A 15124-nucleotide genomic window follows, 5' to 3' on the forward strand; every position below is an offset into this window, starting at 1 on the left:
TTTAGAAGAAATTAATTACTCCTATTTAGATTGGCCTAATTGGCTATCTGTATCTGGTGTACTTCTGTATGATGTTTCACAACTGTGTTACTTTATCTTGATGAACAAAGATGATGCTGATAAGTTGAAGTCATATGCTTCCGTATGTAAACCATATTTTTCTTTGTTACATTGGATGGAATCGCCAATTTGACTGAACCTGGGGGCTTACATCTTATTTATAATTTTCCGAGTCCACATCGTAACTGGTCTTGCTTTGTATCAGAGATGCGTATAGAAGTTGATTCCAAGTGTCAGGCACTCCAGCTAAACACCAGTGACTGCAGTCCATGTCCCTGTGACCACCGTGACCGTACACAGATGGATGCCCATCTTTTCTTAGTTGTGAAAGGGTTGTGACATTTAGCAAATGAACCGGGTTTGATATAGAACGCAGCACTCTTTCTACTACTACCTCTGCTGGATGTGAACCTGCCAGATACTCATTCCCCGCCATTGGTTGTGTTTGCCCTTCACACTGGTTTGAGGTTGCCTCTCCCCATTCACTTCCACTGACAAAACATCACAACTAGAATGAGAAAGGAAAACAAGAGGTTGCAGAAAAAATGTAAACAAAATGAGCAAATAATTGTGTTAAAATAAGGTAAAACACTAGCTAATTGATCTTAAACCCAAAACCAATGTAACAATGTTTCCTTATCTGATGAAGGCCGCAAGATTTCTTACCTGATGACTGAATTTGTGCATTCAATAAAAATTTGTGTTATCAAGGATGACATTCATAATTTAATGACATAACAAGTCAGACCTTATAGTATAATGCGGTTACGTTACAAACAATGTGCTAGGGCATGAAATTAGTCTTACTTATTATGATCTGGGGAAACACCTTGGAAAAAAACTCTTGTTTTTGTTGATTCCGAATTGGTAGCAACCCATCTAGCCCATGTCATGAGCGCCTTCTCGTAAGCAACTAAGCGATCCATGTCTTTGTATGTACGGCTCCCTTCTTGAATTAGATCCCAACTGCAATACTAGCTTAACGATGTTAATTAACTAAATGTTTACAAGCTAAATTTGCAAATTTAATTATTTAAGCAGTTAGCTAGCATAGGGTATTGGAAAACAGGACTTACGGTTGCTTCCTTCCGGTGTGAAGCCACCAATGCCATGAGTTGAAGATCAGAACATCACTATTCATCCACAGTTTCCCACTTTCGATAGAGTCGAGTTTAAGAACTCGACCAGCAGTTGTGTTTATTGTATCAACAAGAAATGCATTCCGAGAGAACATGACCTTCATATTGTATGCCTGCAGCCAGATGTGGAACAATACGGGTTTAGAACTAGTTGATGACATCAAATTATTTTATCTAGGATCATTAATAATCGATGTGGATTGACACTTACAAAAAATTATATTTTTATCAAATCCATAGATAATAAAAGAATAATAAAATGCAAAAAGAGCATCCAACAAGTCCAAAATTTAAAACGCATTAATCATATATGCCATATAACAATAGTGAGGAGTATTATAGGATGACACATGTACAACAAGTTCACAATTCAAACCAACTATAAATTAATCAAATTTACGACATAATATATATAAATGAACATTGATACTATGTTATTTTCAAAAAAAATAATAAATAAAGAATATATATAGGTATATATGTTAAATATGAGGATACATGTATAGTTCAAAAATTGTATAATTTTGTAAGCCCATATTGTTGGGCCTCTCAATAAAATAAAACGGCCCTACATTCATTTTTTTTAATCTTTCACCGACTGCTTAAAGGGGCTATAGCTAAAGCAAAAACCAAAAAGTTGCAAATTGCTTAAAAGTTAAAACCCTAACTCACAGCTCTACAACTTGCCGCCGCAACCTTCTCTGCAAACCTTCTACAACCCGTCGCCATCATCCATCCCTGCAATTGCACAAATCTCATCTACCTTTCTCCCCATCTCTGCAAACCTTCTACAACCTGTCACCATCACACATCCCTGCAATTGCACTACCTCTCTCTCTCTCTCTCTCTCTCTCTCTCTCTCTCTCTCTCACCATATTTGACTTCTCTTCTAGCAAACAGAGAGGCAGACGACGAGACTCAGGGAGACAAGAAGGTTGTGAGTCTCGTGACAAAAGTTTCTTTTCCAGGCCGCCCAGATCGCCCAACGTCCGTCGAGCCCGCCTAGCCCACCCAAGCGGCCGCCTTACACCGTTTAATGTCTTTGCCGATTTAGTGAACGATTTCAAATTAATCGCGACAGAGCACCGCCGCCTAGACCGCGTTTTAGAACAATGATCACATGCCAGGTCTTTTAATTATTTGATGTGTGACAACACTCTACATCCTCATACGCCTCCTCATACATGATGACACTCAAGTCAAACACATAGACAACACATATTAAGTCAGAGTAATCATGCACTTGCAAAATTTATTTACCAAATAATATGAGAACTGTCATCATTTATTCAATTTTAGCCTTTTTTTTAATTTTATCTATAACCAATAAGACACCGAGAACTATGTCATCATTTACCTAACAAATTTAGTAAACGTAAATAGTATTATCGTGGCTGGTAGCTAGGGATCAAAGGTGGGTCTCACTATCTGTTTATATCTTGTTATTGTCGACTGTCAAGTTTTGATGCTGCGGCCATATTTTGGGGAAGAGATTTGAAACTATGGAATCCCTAATTATAAATCTATGATTAATATTCCAGCCTTGCGGTTGCTCTTTCCAGTTCACATGCATTAAGCGTACCTAATTTCCAAACTTAATTGCTGGTAGAGTAATGCATGAATTATTACAGATTTTTCTATTATTTTTTATGGTTAGGGAGGACCCACTACATGGAGACTAATATAACTTTATGAGACCCAAAAAATAAAGAATTATGCATTAGTGTGAAGGAAAATGATTCCGCATTCCCTTTTTATCATTTTCATGTTTTGTTTATAGCCACCTGATTCAGTAAATCAACGGTGAATTAAAGGACAAAAACCAGTTGATGTGAAGAAAATTATTTCCCCAGCTAGTCCTAGCTAGGGTTAAAATACAGCGCAACAGTAGGACAACTAATATAAGAAATGCATTAACAATTAAAAAGAAGGTAAAATAGAGAGGTAACAATGGTCTCACTGGGAAGGCGAATGTGGATAGTCCTCCCGTCCGGTAGAGTTTATATTGAGTCTGTGGATTGGCTGTATGAAGCATACAGGTGAGTGATTGCCATTGGTTCAAACTCAGCGAGTCCCCAACGAACATGATGTTTTTTCCTCTAAATATTTGCAAGAAATCTTCACCGTTGAACCTAAAAAAGAACAAAAAATTGTAGTGATTATAACTTCTGAAACTAAAAATTGAAGAAAGCATGCAGCAAAGGGTTATGTAGCCACGGATACTAAGAGGCGGAGGGTTCAAACTCTGAATTTACGAGAATCAAGGATGAAGGTCTTAACCATCAGGACAATCTACCACTTGCATGTATATACCTTGTTAAGTTGCAGCGAGTGGGCTGCCATCGGAATTTGAGATAGAATTTGTCGGAACGACCATTTTGTAGGCAATCGAATTGCTTCTCTATGAAGGAGCATTGTGATGAAGTATAGAAAGGATATGATTCATCATAAACCCATCTTCCTTGGAAAAGATCACATCCTTCACTAGAGTATTGTCGACTTCCGTGTACATGATGGTGCAGAAGAGAGAGCACCAATAGAAACGTGCCGATGGCAAAATTATCCATGAGAGAGAGAGAGAGAGAGAGAGAGAGAGAGAGAGAGAGAGAAGGTTGGAGAGTCTCACAATTTATGTGACTAGCTAAGGGGTGAGAATGCATGTAGTATGTATATATACACGTGTGAAATTACATGTTTCTTCTTATTTTTGGCCGGAGATTTTGTGTATGAGAGATGATGTACTCCAAGAAATTTAATAGGGGCATTTAGACTTGAGGACCTAAAGAAGATTATTTTTTTCATTATGGCCGGATGCTTTTATAAATCTAGTTTTAGTCCTTAACTTTAAAACTCATTATCAGTCATATTAAATACCCTGTCCACTTTTATTATTTTCAAATTTTCTTTCTAAAATTCCTAACTTTATCATCAATTAGGCCTTAAAAATAGGAATTTTAATTTCTACAAATCAAATTTAGCAATTTAAAATGAAAGACTTTTTTTTGTTTGTTCAAAAAAAAAAAGGAAAACTTTTTAAAATATTTTGCTAATGAGAATTAAACTATATAAAAATTTGGCCAAAATTTTTTTGTGGTCCCCATGGTGACACGTCACTTTCAATGTGACCCTTGTGGTGAAAAAGCTATTAATTCAACTCCCGTGGTGAGTCATGTTAGCAATTGAGGTCCAAATCTAAAGTTCCGTTAGTCTTCCGTTAAATAAAATCATGTGATCACATGTGGATCGGTCAAAATTAAGTTTATTTATTTTGGAAAATAAAAAGACAAAAACATGATTGAATTAAAATAAAATTACAAATAAAAGAAACTTGTAACGATTAAAAAAAAAAAAAAAAACCTAGCAGTTCCCCGTATTTCATCTTAGGCTCCCAGCCACCGCCATAGCCACTAGTGGACCTCCTCCACCGTCACTAACCATCACCCCAATTTGATAGCACATGTATCTCAACCTATATAATGCAGAAAAATCACATATACACAAGAATAACTTAAAGAGTTAAAGACAATGGGTGAAATGCAATTTATATGCATTCAGACGGGTGAAAGGCATTGTAAATTAAAGACAATGGGTGAAAGGCATTGCAGAAAATTCAATCTTCAGGTCTGCCCTCTGCATATGAACTTCAAGCAAGGTTCTAAAAGACACTAGGCGTTAGTTGGGCGGCGGGCCTAGCGCATTGGCGGACTAGGCGGATTTAAGTAAATCTATTGTATTTCGTGTAAGTAAGTGTATGTTTATACTTAAAATATATATAATTTCATCATAAACTAGAAAATAAAATAACATATATATTATGAAGTATTGGAATATAATGAAAACATGTGGAGCAAACATACAATGTGTGTTTATTTAAGTGTTCGATAAGTATCGTACAATTTTTCGAAAACAATAAAATGCAAAATGAAAGTTATCTATTTTCCATCTAAGTAAGTGCCAACCTAGACAGGTGCCTATGAGGGTCTGGGGGGGCTAGGCGGGTGCCTAGGCGATCTAGGCGAGCACCTCAACAGGTCTAGGTGCCCTTTCTTAATTTTCAAATATCTAGGCATTAATCGGAGCGGTGGCTAGCCGCCTAGCGCCAAACAGTGATTTCAAGAGTATATGAAAGCTAAAGAATTAAAATTCAAAGAAGATTACGAAAAAAATTGAAAGGTTGTGTACTGGCCGACTAGGGCCTGCATAAAACCACATTACCAATTAAAGACAAAACTGAAAGGCATTTATGCATTCAAATTGGTACAAATTGATACAAGAATGAAAATTCAAGTAAGACTAAGACTCTAACTCATGATCAAAGATGTGTTGGCATTGAAAAAAATAACAATAGTATATTAGAGTATTAGGATTTCCAAACGAAATTAAATCATACCTAAGAAATTAGGCACAACTTCACCTTCACCTCTTCTCCTAGCCATTGACGTGGTTTTACAGGTTTAGTTTCAGTCTTCACGTTCAAGCTTTTTTTTTTTTTTTCTATAAAATCTAATTTCAGTTAAACCCTAAATTATACTAGATGTGCATTGACTAAGATGTAATTTGGATTGAAATGATGAATTTGACCCTTCATGTAATAGTCACGGGAGTTTATTTAACGGAATACTAACGAAAATTTGGATTTGGACCTCAATTGATAACAAGGCCCACCACAATGATTTAATTAAAAGTTTTTTCACCACGAGGGTCACATCAAAAGTAACATGTCACCACGGGGATTACGAAAAAAATTTGGCCTAAAAATTTATACAGACAATCACAAAACCAAACAAATAAACTAATATGCAAACACAATAAACAATATACATAATAAAGGTACATGAATATATATATATATATATATGTGTGTGTGCGCGCGCGCGCGCGCGCATATATATAAGTACACATATATACATAGGTTCATATGTATAGGTGTAGAAATGTATATATAGGTACACATATATACATAAGTTCATATATATGGGTACACAAATGTATATATAGGTATATATATATATATATATATATATCGGTACATAAATATATATTTATGTACATATGCATAGGTACACAAATTATGTATTTCTATACATGCATATAAACATATATGTATTGTTACCACTTAGGCAATTTTTTACCTTTATTGAATACACATTAAGTAAAAATCTTTTATTTATAATACTAAAAATAAAACAAAACAAAAGTTAATAATCATTAGCTAGATTTTAGGTGATATATAAAGTCAAATGACCAAAATCAGTATTTAATCTTACACCAACTTTAATGAAAAATAAATCTTATTTAGGGATTATAATCTAGCTTCCTAAATTTAATATAAATGAAAACTGAAAAACAACTGAAATATTGTTCGTAAGCATAGTATTCGTCCGATTTTGCCCTCACATATTTAGTCAAATTTTGATTTTGTCCCTCAATATTTTTTTCTTCCTTCTCCCTCTCTCTTCCCTCTCGCTCGATCCTTTCTGCTTCTATCATTCTCTCTCTAAAAGATTCTGGCTTCTCTCTCTATAAGTCCTCTCTCTCCTCCTTCGCTGAACCACGACGCTGTTTCTTCTCACCGTTGACGTCACCCACCTCGCCCACCTCAATTCGCTGACTCCGAGGGAGACTCAGATATTCAAAAGAAAAGGATTATCTTGGTTTTGATCTCTTAATTTGGGTTGGGCAGAGGATGCAAATAATTATTTGAATTAATTAATTTAGCTTGGTCTGTGCATATTTCGTTTGAATTAATTTGGGTTGTGGATATTTCATTTGAAGCAACCCCCACCAGATTTCGTTTGAAATTAATTTGGGTATTTTTAAAGGAACGAATGTTTGTTGTTGGTTGTCTTTTGATCATTTTTTCTTTATTTATTTATAATATTCAAACTTCTTGAGATTTGGATTTATGTTTGGTGGTTTTCTGATTCATGTTTGTATTTCGATTTTGGAATTGCAGGTTTATGAATCGTAAGTTTAGCATTTCATGGCATATAGGATACAAAATTATGTTGATGAATAGTTAGATGGGATTAGAGGAGACGATTCGTTAAGGAAATTAGGATTGAATTTGGTTTGCTGGGAATCAAGTGGTTCTTAGTGAAACCCTTTTCTTGGTTTCCTTATATTTTTCATTGAAAAGGTTTTTACTATTTTTATGTGTGAGTTCAATTGTTTAGATCTACCCAAATCATACATTGCAAGGCGGCTTCCTTATAGTTTGTGTTAGGCTGACTATTTGCATATCTCCTGAGGTTATCAATAGGACTAACTACCAAATCTTTTGTATGCAAATAGGATGTACGTACACATCAATTTATTATCTTTTCTATGAAAGTAGTACTATATACAAAAAGTTTGTATGGCTTTTAATCCTACAGCATTGCGCGGGTGTCGTTTGCTGGTGGAATCTAAAGGTTTGGATTTTTATTTGATTGGGTGGATGAAAATGATTGGGAGATAGGTTGCATTAATTGGTACAACTATGGAAACTAAGTTGGCATGTTGATAGTTTTACTTAAGTTGGGATTGTTATTTTTTGCTTGAAAACCTATATTTAATTTGGTATTTAATCTGAATTTGCCTAAATAATAACACCAAATGATTTTCGGACACGCTAAAAATTACTCCCGTACCTGAGCTTGTGTGAGTTTGTGTGAATCAATGGGTCTGGGTCTGGGGAAATATATTGCCGGGTACCCAGTTCTCGAGGCTTATGGTTACGGTTTTGCTCATTGTTACAAGGCCTCCAATCTAATTTGATTTGTCCGTTTGGACGACTCATGGTTCCGTGGGCTTGGAAGTTTGTGCCCGACTTCTATAAAGATGGAGTCGAATACTTGTGGAGAGAGAAGACTTTTAAGTTGATAAATCTGTTTAACTGTGAGAAACTTGACTTAGTTTAGGAACTCGTCCATCCACGGGGCACCTTTCGTAGTGAGGGAACTCCTCTGTTTTTAGCTTGACGAGCGACTTACTTTAGTTTCCGAAAAACGCATAAACTCCCTTAGGATTTTCGTAAAAGAGGGACTTGAGTGACTCGCCCTAATCAAAAAATGGGAGAGGGGCGAAGAAACTCGACCGGTTACTAGAGACGAGCAAGGGCCAGGGACGCACTCGACGAGCAGACGAGGGACGGGTGGTAGGCTTGCCATCTGTTGTCTTATTTTCCGAATTAAAAAGATTAAGCAACTGATGTGATGATGGTATAGATAGATCGACGAGTATTATTCATAATTATTTGACTGCATTTTTCGGTTTTTATAACAATATTTAAATGCATTTAGCATTGTTATTGTTCATGTGTATGCATTATTTTAGTATTTAGTTGGATGATTATTTCTTAAATTTTCTATGTGATTAAATATAGCTTTACTTTTTCAATATCTGATGAATTGCCCTAGTAGTTTGTGCTTTTCTTTTGACTCATTGTTTCTCAAGTTCAAACTTTGACCCCTCCCTTTACTGTAGTTTAGGTTAAAAGTAGAGAGTTTTAACAAAAAAATTCTTGATACTATTTACTTTAACGAAAAACCACATTTTTACATTAAAAAGTCAATTCTTGTACTATTTATTTTACCTTTTATTTTATCCTGTCATTAAAACTCAAAATTTTCAAGTAATGCCCACCCTTTTGAATGCCTAATTTGGAGTAAGAGCTGCATGAAGAAGCACATTCCAAGTATCAGGAACTCCAGCTAAACACCAGTGGCTGCAGTCCATGCCCTTGTGCCCGCCGAGGCCATAGACCGACGGGTGCGCATCCTTTCGCAGTTGCGAAAGAGCTGTAATATTCAGCAAATGGACCGGCTTTGACGCGGTACTTAACGCTTTCTCTAGTACTTGCTCTGCTGGATGTGGTTTTCCTGGAAAGTCTGGACCTGGCAGTGGTTCTGTTTGTGCATTGCAGTTAATTGCTGGAGGATCGCCCCACTCTGTTGCACTGATGCAAACAAAAATTTGAGTTTGATTAGAAACTATCAGAAACTAGAATCAATATTTCTAATTCTACGAAATGCGTTGTGATTCGGGTTATGGGGTGGGTCGTGCTTGCGCCCGCGTTCGGACAAGTACTTGCACAGATGGTTGAGACTACTTACTTGCTATGATCTGGAGAAACGCCTTGGAAGAAGACCTTGGTTTTGTTGGGGTCTACTTTGGAGTCAACCCATCCAGCCCAAGTGGTCAATGCCTTCTCATATGCAACCAAGCGATCCATGTCCTTGTAAGTTTGATTCCCCACTTGAATCAAATCCCATCTGCAACACATTTGAAAGCAAACATTCAATTACTTGCACAACACGCAAATTCAAAAGATAGAGGCAACTAAAAGCTCAAAGATTGGGTGGAATTCTAATCAATAGGCGTCTTACGGTTGCTTTCTTCCAACGTGAAGCCACCAGTGCCACGAGTCGAAGATCAATACATCGTTTTGCAGCCACAGCTGCTCGTTTTCGGGTGAGATTGAGTCGAGTTTGAGGACAAGGCCATCAGGTGTGCCTACAATGTCGACAATGAAGGCATTGCGGGAGAAGGACACCTTCAGATTGTATTCCTGCAAGTTGTTCAATTGCCATTCATCATGTAAGTAATCCAACCAAATCTGTCATGTAAAACTAATAAAATGGCAACTTCATTCGAAATAACAAAATAGTTTGGAACACAAAGCTTGTATATCTAATGCATTCTTTCAATCATTGGCCTAGGACAAAAGTGCAGCAAACAAGTCCATTTGGGAACTGAACCAAACAATACATCATCTACTTGTTTATATGAGTGCGACATTATGACAGTATTTCAAACCAATAATATGTTATTATATGAAAAAAATTTAAAACATGCAATGCGTTATTGTTTGAAATACTACTACCTTGACGTACCTAGTTTAAGTCCTCCATTATAGGACTAATAATAAGAAACATAAGTATATTATATGTACACACACACAGAGGCCTTTATGCATAGGGATCCCCATTTTTTTCAAAATATCAAGATTAGGTGTGGGGCCCACTTCACATCAAACTTCAACGATCTGAACCGTCTATTTTTTTAAGTCTTGATTCATAGATCATCCTTGCAAAAATTTAATTCAATATGAAACTATTTGCCTATTTAATTATCAAGATAAAATTTCATTGTTTCTTATTGTTGACCCTAAAATCTACCAAGCCTACGTGGCGCGCAGGCCGAATATATTCTAAGCTAACTACGTCCTTCGGTGATTGCGGGGCGTGCCAACTCGTCGGCCGAGGCTCGGCCGAGGAGTAAATTTGATGATGCTGCGTTGGGTCGCGCTACTGACTTCTGCGTCTTGCGATTGCGGCCGAGAAAGGAACGCGTCTCGGCCTCTTGGGTTCTCGAGCCTGAAGACAAGGCTGCTATTTCTTACAAAGTTCACGAACCGAATTCGGCTTACAATGTGCCGAATGTAATAACTGTAACACCTCACCTCGCCGAGAAGGCTAATGAGATGACCTCGACCAACAAGGATTCGAAAACCCTTCTCGACCGAGACTTGGATAGGCAATCGACCGTTCTCGCCGCAGTGCTGTTGATGCCAACGGAAGATACTGCGAGACCGACCGACTCTACGGTGACAGAGCTATCTATGCCGACTTAAGATATCACCGGTTGCTTCCACAGTGCTGTTGATGCCAACGGAAGATGTGTCAGCGAAAAAGGAAAAGAAAAAGATCTCAAGTTGTGAGAGTTTGCGCAGGGCAATTTTGTATTGATTTTTGTGGGGCTCTTTTCTGTTGCAGAATGCCTTGTATTTATAGAAAACTTGCGGTCGTGGCGTACGCTGTGAAGTTGTTGCCGTGACTTGAACTACCAATCGAAATAAATAATATTCCTAGGAATAATTTTCCAAGGGAGCAAAGCCACACTTTGATGATTGTCTTCCACTTATGATAACCATGCGATCAAACCAATTTACAAGCACACGGAACTCTTCCCATAGCATCCTAAATAACCATGCAATGTTTAAACCCATATTCACGTCCAAGTGCATGCCTTACCAAAGTCTGAGCACTTTATCCCATGTTGTGCTTTTCCCTTCCTTGGTAGCTTAATCTAAACAAAAGACTACCTCTTCCACTCATTTGTACAGGTGCAACCATGCAATGCCACGTTAATTGCTCATCAATTGCAATATTTATTTTATTCGGCATTATCATATGCTACGGCTTTATCATCCAGTTGTGTTCCAGATAATGGTAAGTCTAGATAATTTAATACTATTAAGAGATAATCATTATGATTAAAATCATAATATTATCCTTTAATAATATTGAAAATTATCTCAACCAATTTGTCATCCAATGGTCTAGAACTCAGCCCATTCAACGGCCTTGATTACTCGAGCCGATGAAGTAAAATCTGGTCCAAACAGCTATGTTCACTCAACGGCCTCGATTACTTGGACCGATGGTGTAAATTTGGGTCCAAACACTTATATAACAAAGTATTCGTTAATTTCTTTGAACTTAAATAGATGTCTTAAACTTTTCTGATTTGGCTAATATTTTACAAGAATGATCTATGAGGTGTAACTTGAAAAATAAACAGTTTAGATTGTTAAAGATTGATGTGGTGTGGATTCCACAACTAATCCTCATTTTTATAAAAATATAGGGATCCCTTCCCTTAAAAGTTTCCCCTCTCTCTCTCTCTCTCTCTCTCTCTCTCTCTCTCTCTCTCTCTCTCTCTCTCTCTCTCTCTCTCTCTCTCTCTCTCTCTCTCTCTCTCTCTCTCTCTCTCTCTCTCTCTCTCTCTCTCTCTCTCTCTCTCTCTCTCTCTCTATATATATATATATATATCATCTTTTGTGCATCTAATCTATTTGTATAAGTTGAGAAGCTCATTAAAAGTTTCCTCTCTCTCTCTCTCTCTCTCTCTCTCTCTCTCTCTATATATATATATATATATGTATATCATCTTTTGTGCATCTAATCTATTTGTATAAGTTGAGAAGCTCACCAGGAATGTGAATGTAGAGAGCCCTCCTTTCGTGACCAATGTGTATTTGGTTCCTGGAACAGCCGTATAAAGCATACAAGTAAGTGACTGCCATTGGTTCAAACTCAACGAGTCCCCGACAAACAATATGTTTCTCCCTCTATGCGTCGACAAGAAAGTACTTCCATCGAATCTGCATCATCAAAATTTAAACACACGGGTCAATATCAAAGTTACATAACGTGTTAAGTAGATAGTAGTGTTACAAAGATAAGTAAATTGCGTGGTTTGTGCAAATGTTCTCTCATCATAAATCCAGATTGTGCCATTTGTCCAATTTGGAAATTTGGAATCTCTTATCAAGAAAATGGCCAAAGAAGTCCCATCTCAAAATGTGTTACTTTCGTGTTCAAATTAAGAAAAATGTTTGATCAACGGCTGTTTGATATTGTTGTTGCAAAGTATATTTCTCAATTATACGAGACATAGAGTTTCACTTACCATCTCCATCTGGCCACGGCCCTCATATTTATATATGCAACTTAGCGTTGAAAGAACGGCAAATAGAGAGGTTCTTTACAATTTATACGAAAGTATGAAAGGAAACAAAGTGCATGTCCTTTAGAATGTGAAATGCTACCAACCAATCTCAAATACGTGTTGTAATGTTGCAAAAATCAACCCTAAATACCCTACAACGAAAATTTTTCATTATAATCGGAACACGAGTGATACATTACATGTTTTTATATAAGTGGTGGGAACTTTTATTTTTTAAGTTATTAACTTTTTAACATTCATATATCACACTATTTGTATAATGACACGTGGTGTACCATCCCGTGTTCCGGTTAACCATAAAGTTAAAAATTACTAAAATAAAATAATTAGATACTTTGACATGTAAGGAAGGGTTGAAGAACTTTCATTTATATTGTTGTTTTAATGAGAATTTTTTTTACTGTGATTTCCCCTTCTCCCATCCTATGTGACGCCTTGCGCTTTCTTCTCTCCCACTCCTCTGCCTCCTCTATCAAATTTGTAATCAACATTTAAGTAATAATCTAATGGGTAATGTTAGGGAGACTAAATTTGTAGGCAACATTTTGTACACTAAATAACATAGAAGTTGATGATTGAATTATTACTTAAGTATTGATAAACTTGCTCATTCTCATTGGTAACACATCATTTTGTCTACAATATTCCTAACATTACCCTAATCGAATTATCAACAACCGCATCATATAGTTTACAAAATTTAATTTAAAATTTTAGTTTCCGTAGCATTATCCTTCTCGGACTCGGAGGATGAATTGTTATTTGAATGTGTGATCCAAATAACTCTCACAATACTACATGTAGGATGTCTGGTTAGATTATTTGCGTATGTATATGCATGTATGATATGGGCAATCGTAACGTACCTTGGTAAGCCGCAGGCAAAGGGTTGCCATCTATACTTGAGGTAGTTTTTGTCAGGGCGGCCATTCCCTACGCAATCAAATACCGTCTCAATGAAAGGGCAGGTCGGCGCGGCATAAAGAGGATATGAATCATCAAAAACCCAGTTTCCGTGAGAAAGATCGCAGCCTTTGATAACGCTCCCTACAAGTCCTCCATGCACTTGGTGTTGCAGAAGAGAAAATACAAGCAGTGATACTGCAGCTCCAATTGCAAAAGAAGCCATGAAAACACAGAGGGATATTAGAAGGCTGGTCGTCCAACTTACAAGGCATATATATGCATATATCATAGAATTATGACGTAATAATAATAGAGTGTTGATAGACCCACCCTATTATCTTATTTCCCCACCCACGTTATAATCTCACCCACTATAAAAGTTTAAAATTTTGAAATCCTATTTTTCCATCCACCATAATTCCTAAAATAACCTTCACCACAGTTCCATTGTTCCGTTTTCACAACCAAGAGGACAAAATAGATGATTGGATGGAACTTAACCTAATAAAACAAAATTTTTGTACAAATTTTCTATATCCAAATTCCAAAAATTTCTGAAAAATTCCGAATGCACTACAATGAGATGCCTTGAAAATTGGATGGGACCTAATCTAATAAAACAAACCCAAAATTTGTAATCACCATGATCGTACTCCAATATTAGACGATATCATTTGCATAGAATAATATGCAGAGTAATCAAATCCTAATCAGGTAAATTCAAGCTTATTTGAATTGATTTGGGGGGAAAAATGACCACCACAGTCGAGATTTCAAATTCAAAGAATAAAGAAATTTCAATTCAGAGAGTGCAAAATTTCAATTCCTCTACATTTCAGTTCCTTTGCAGAAGATAGCAAGAATTTATGAAAGCAGGTGCAAATGAACTCCAAAGAAAAATTCCAGATTCGAAGAGAGTGAGATGGGATGAACGCGAGATTCAAAGAGAGAGAGATTCACGGCGTTGGTCAAATGCCATAAAAAACAATTATATGACGCCTAAAAAGTGTCATCATGTCCATGGTGTTTATTAGGGATAAAGAGAGAGAACTTATGTACTAAAATGGTAAACAAGGGACAAGAGAGAGATGGTGGCGGTTGGTGGAGAAGCCATAGCAGTCGATGTAGAAGGCGAGAAGAGATAAACCAACGAGAGAAGCAAGAGGGAGAGAAACAGAATAGGGGTTGAAAAGTCTTTTTCTAGAAAATTATACATGTTATTATTATTATTTTATTAAAAAGTGAATGAGAAAATAGGACAATAGGATGTGGTTAGTAGCACTCTAATATTATTGCAAATATGGAAGAATTAAGGTAATGTGGAGATAATGGAAACTGGGATTTGGTTTTCCCTGGTAAACTATATATGGAGTATCAATTAAAAATGTGGGTCATCTATTCATTCTTTCTATAATATTTTCTAGTTTTTTGTAATTTTTTTTTTCTTCTGAAAATGTACGATATTCATTTATAATGTACAAAATTAGTATAAAAAGAGGATA

The 15124-nt window shown here is 36.4% G+C and overlaps 2 protein-coding genes across 3 annotated transcripts; both read right to left on the minus strand.

Moving 5' to 3' along the window:
• Positions 1 to 114: 114 nt before the first annotated feature.
• Positions 115 to 3837, minus strand: LOC103405529 (protein trichome birefringence-like 43). 2 transcript variants are annotated; one of them, XM_029097673.2, is made up of 5 exons: positions 3513 to 3837; positions 3160 to 3331; positions 1137 to 1312; positions 868 to 1026; positions 115 to 551 (listed from the first exon to the last, which is right to left on the minus strand). In XM_029097673.2, exons 1-5 carry the CDS (start codon positions 3764 to 3766, stop codon positions 215 to 217), a joined length of 1098 nt encoding a protein of 365 aa, XP_028953506.2. In that variant the 5' UTR covers positions 3767 to 3837; the 3' UTR covers positions 115 to 214. The 2 variants fall into 2 exon arrangements, with proteins under 2 accessions (XP_028953506.2, XP_028953508.2); XM_029097675.2 differs by lacking the exons at positions 3160 to 3331; positions 3513 to 3837 and adding an exon at positions 1872 to 2329.
• Positions 3838 to 8686: 4849 nt separating this feature from the next.
• On the minus strand, positions 8687 to 13871 carry LOC103417327 (protein trichome birefringence-like 43). The gene is made up of 5 exons (XM_029096725.2): positions 13583 to 13871; positions 12177 to 12348; positions 9569 to 9750; positions 9296 to 9454; positions 8687 to 9138 (listed from the first exon to the last, which is right to left on the minus strand). The coding sequence occupies exons 1-5, from the start codon at positions 13843 to 13845 to the stop codon at positions 8838 to 8840; spliced, it is 1077 nt and encodes a 358-aa protein (XP_028952558.2). The 5' UTR covers positions 13846 to 13871; the 3' UTR covers positions 8687 to 8837.
• Positions 13872 to 15124: the final 1253 nt, after the last annotated feature.

The sequence above is a fragment of the Malus domestica genome, chromosome 17 (assembly GCF_042453785.1).
Source record: "Malus domestica chromosome 17, GDT2T_hap1".
NCBI lineage: Eukaryota > Viridiplantae > Streptophyta > Magnoliopsida > Rosales > Rosaceae > Malus > Malus domestica.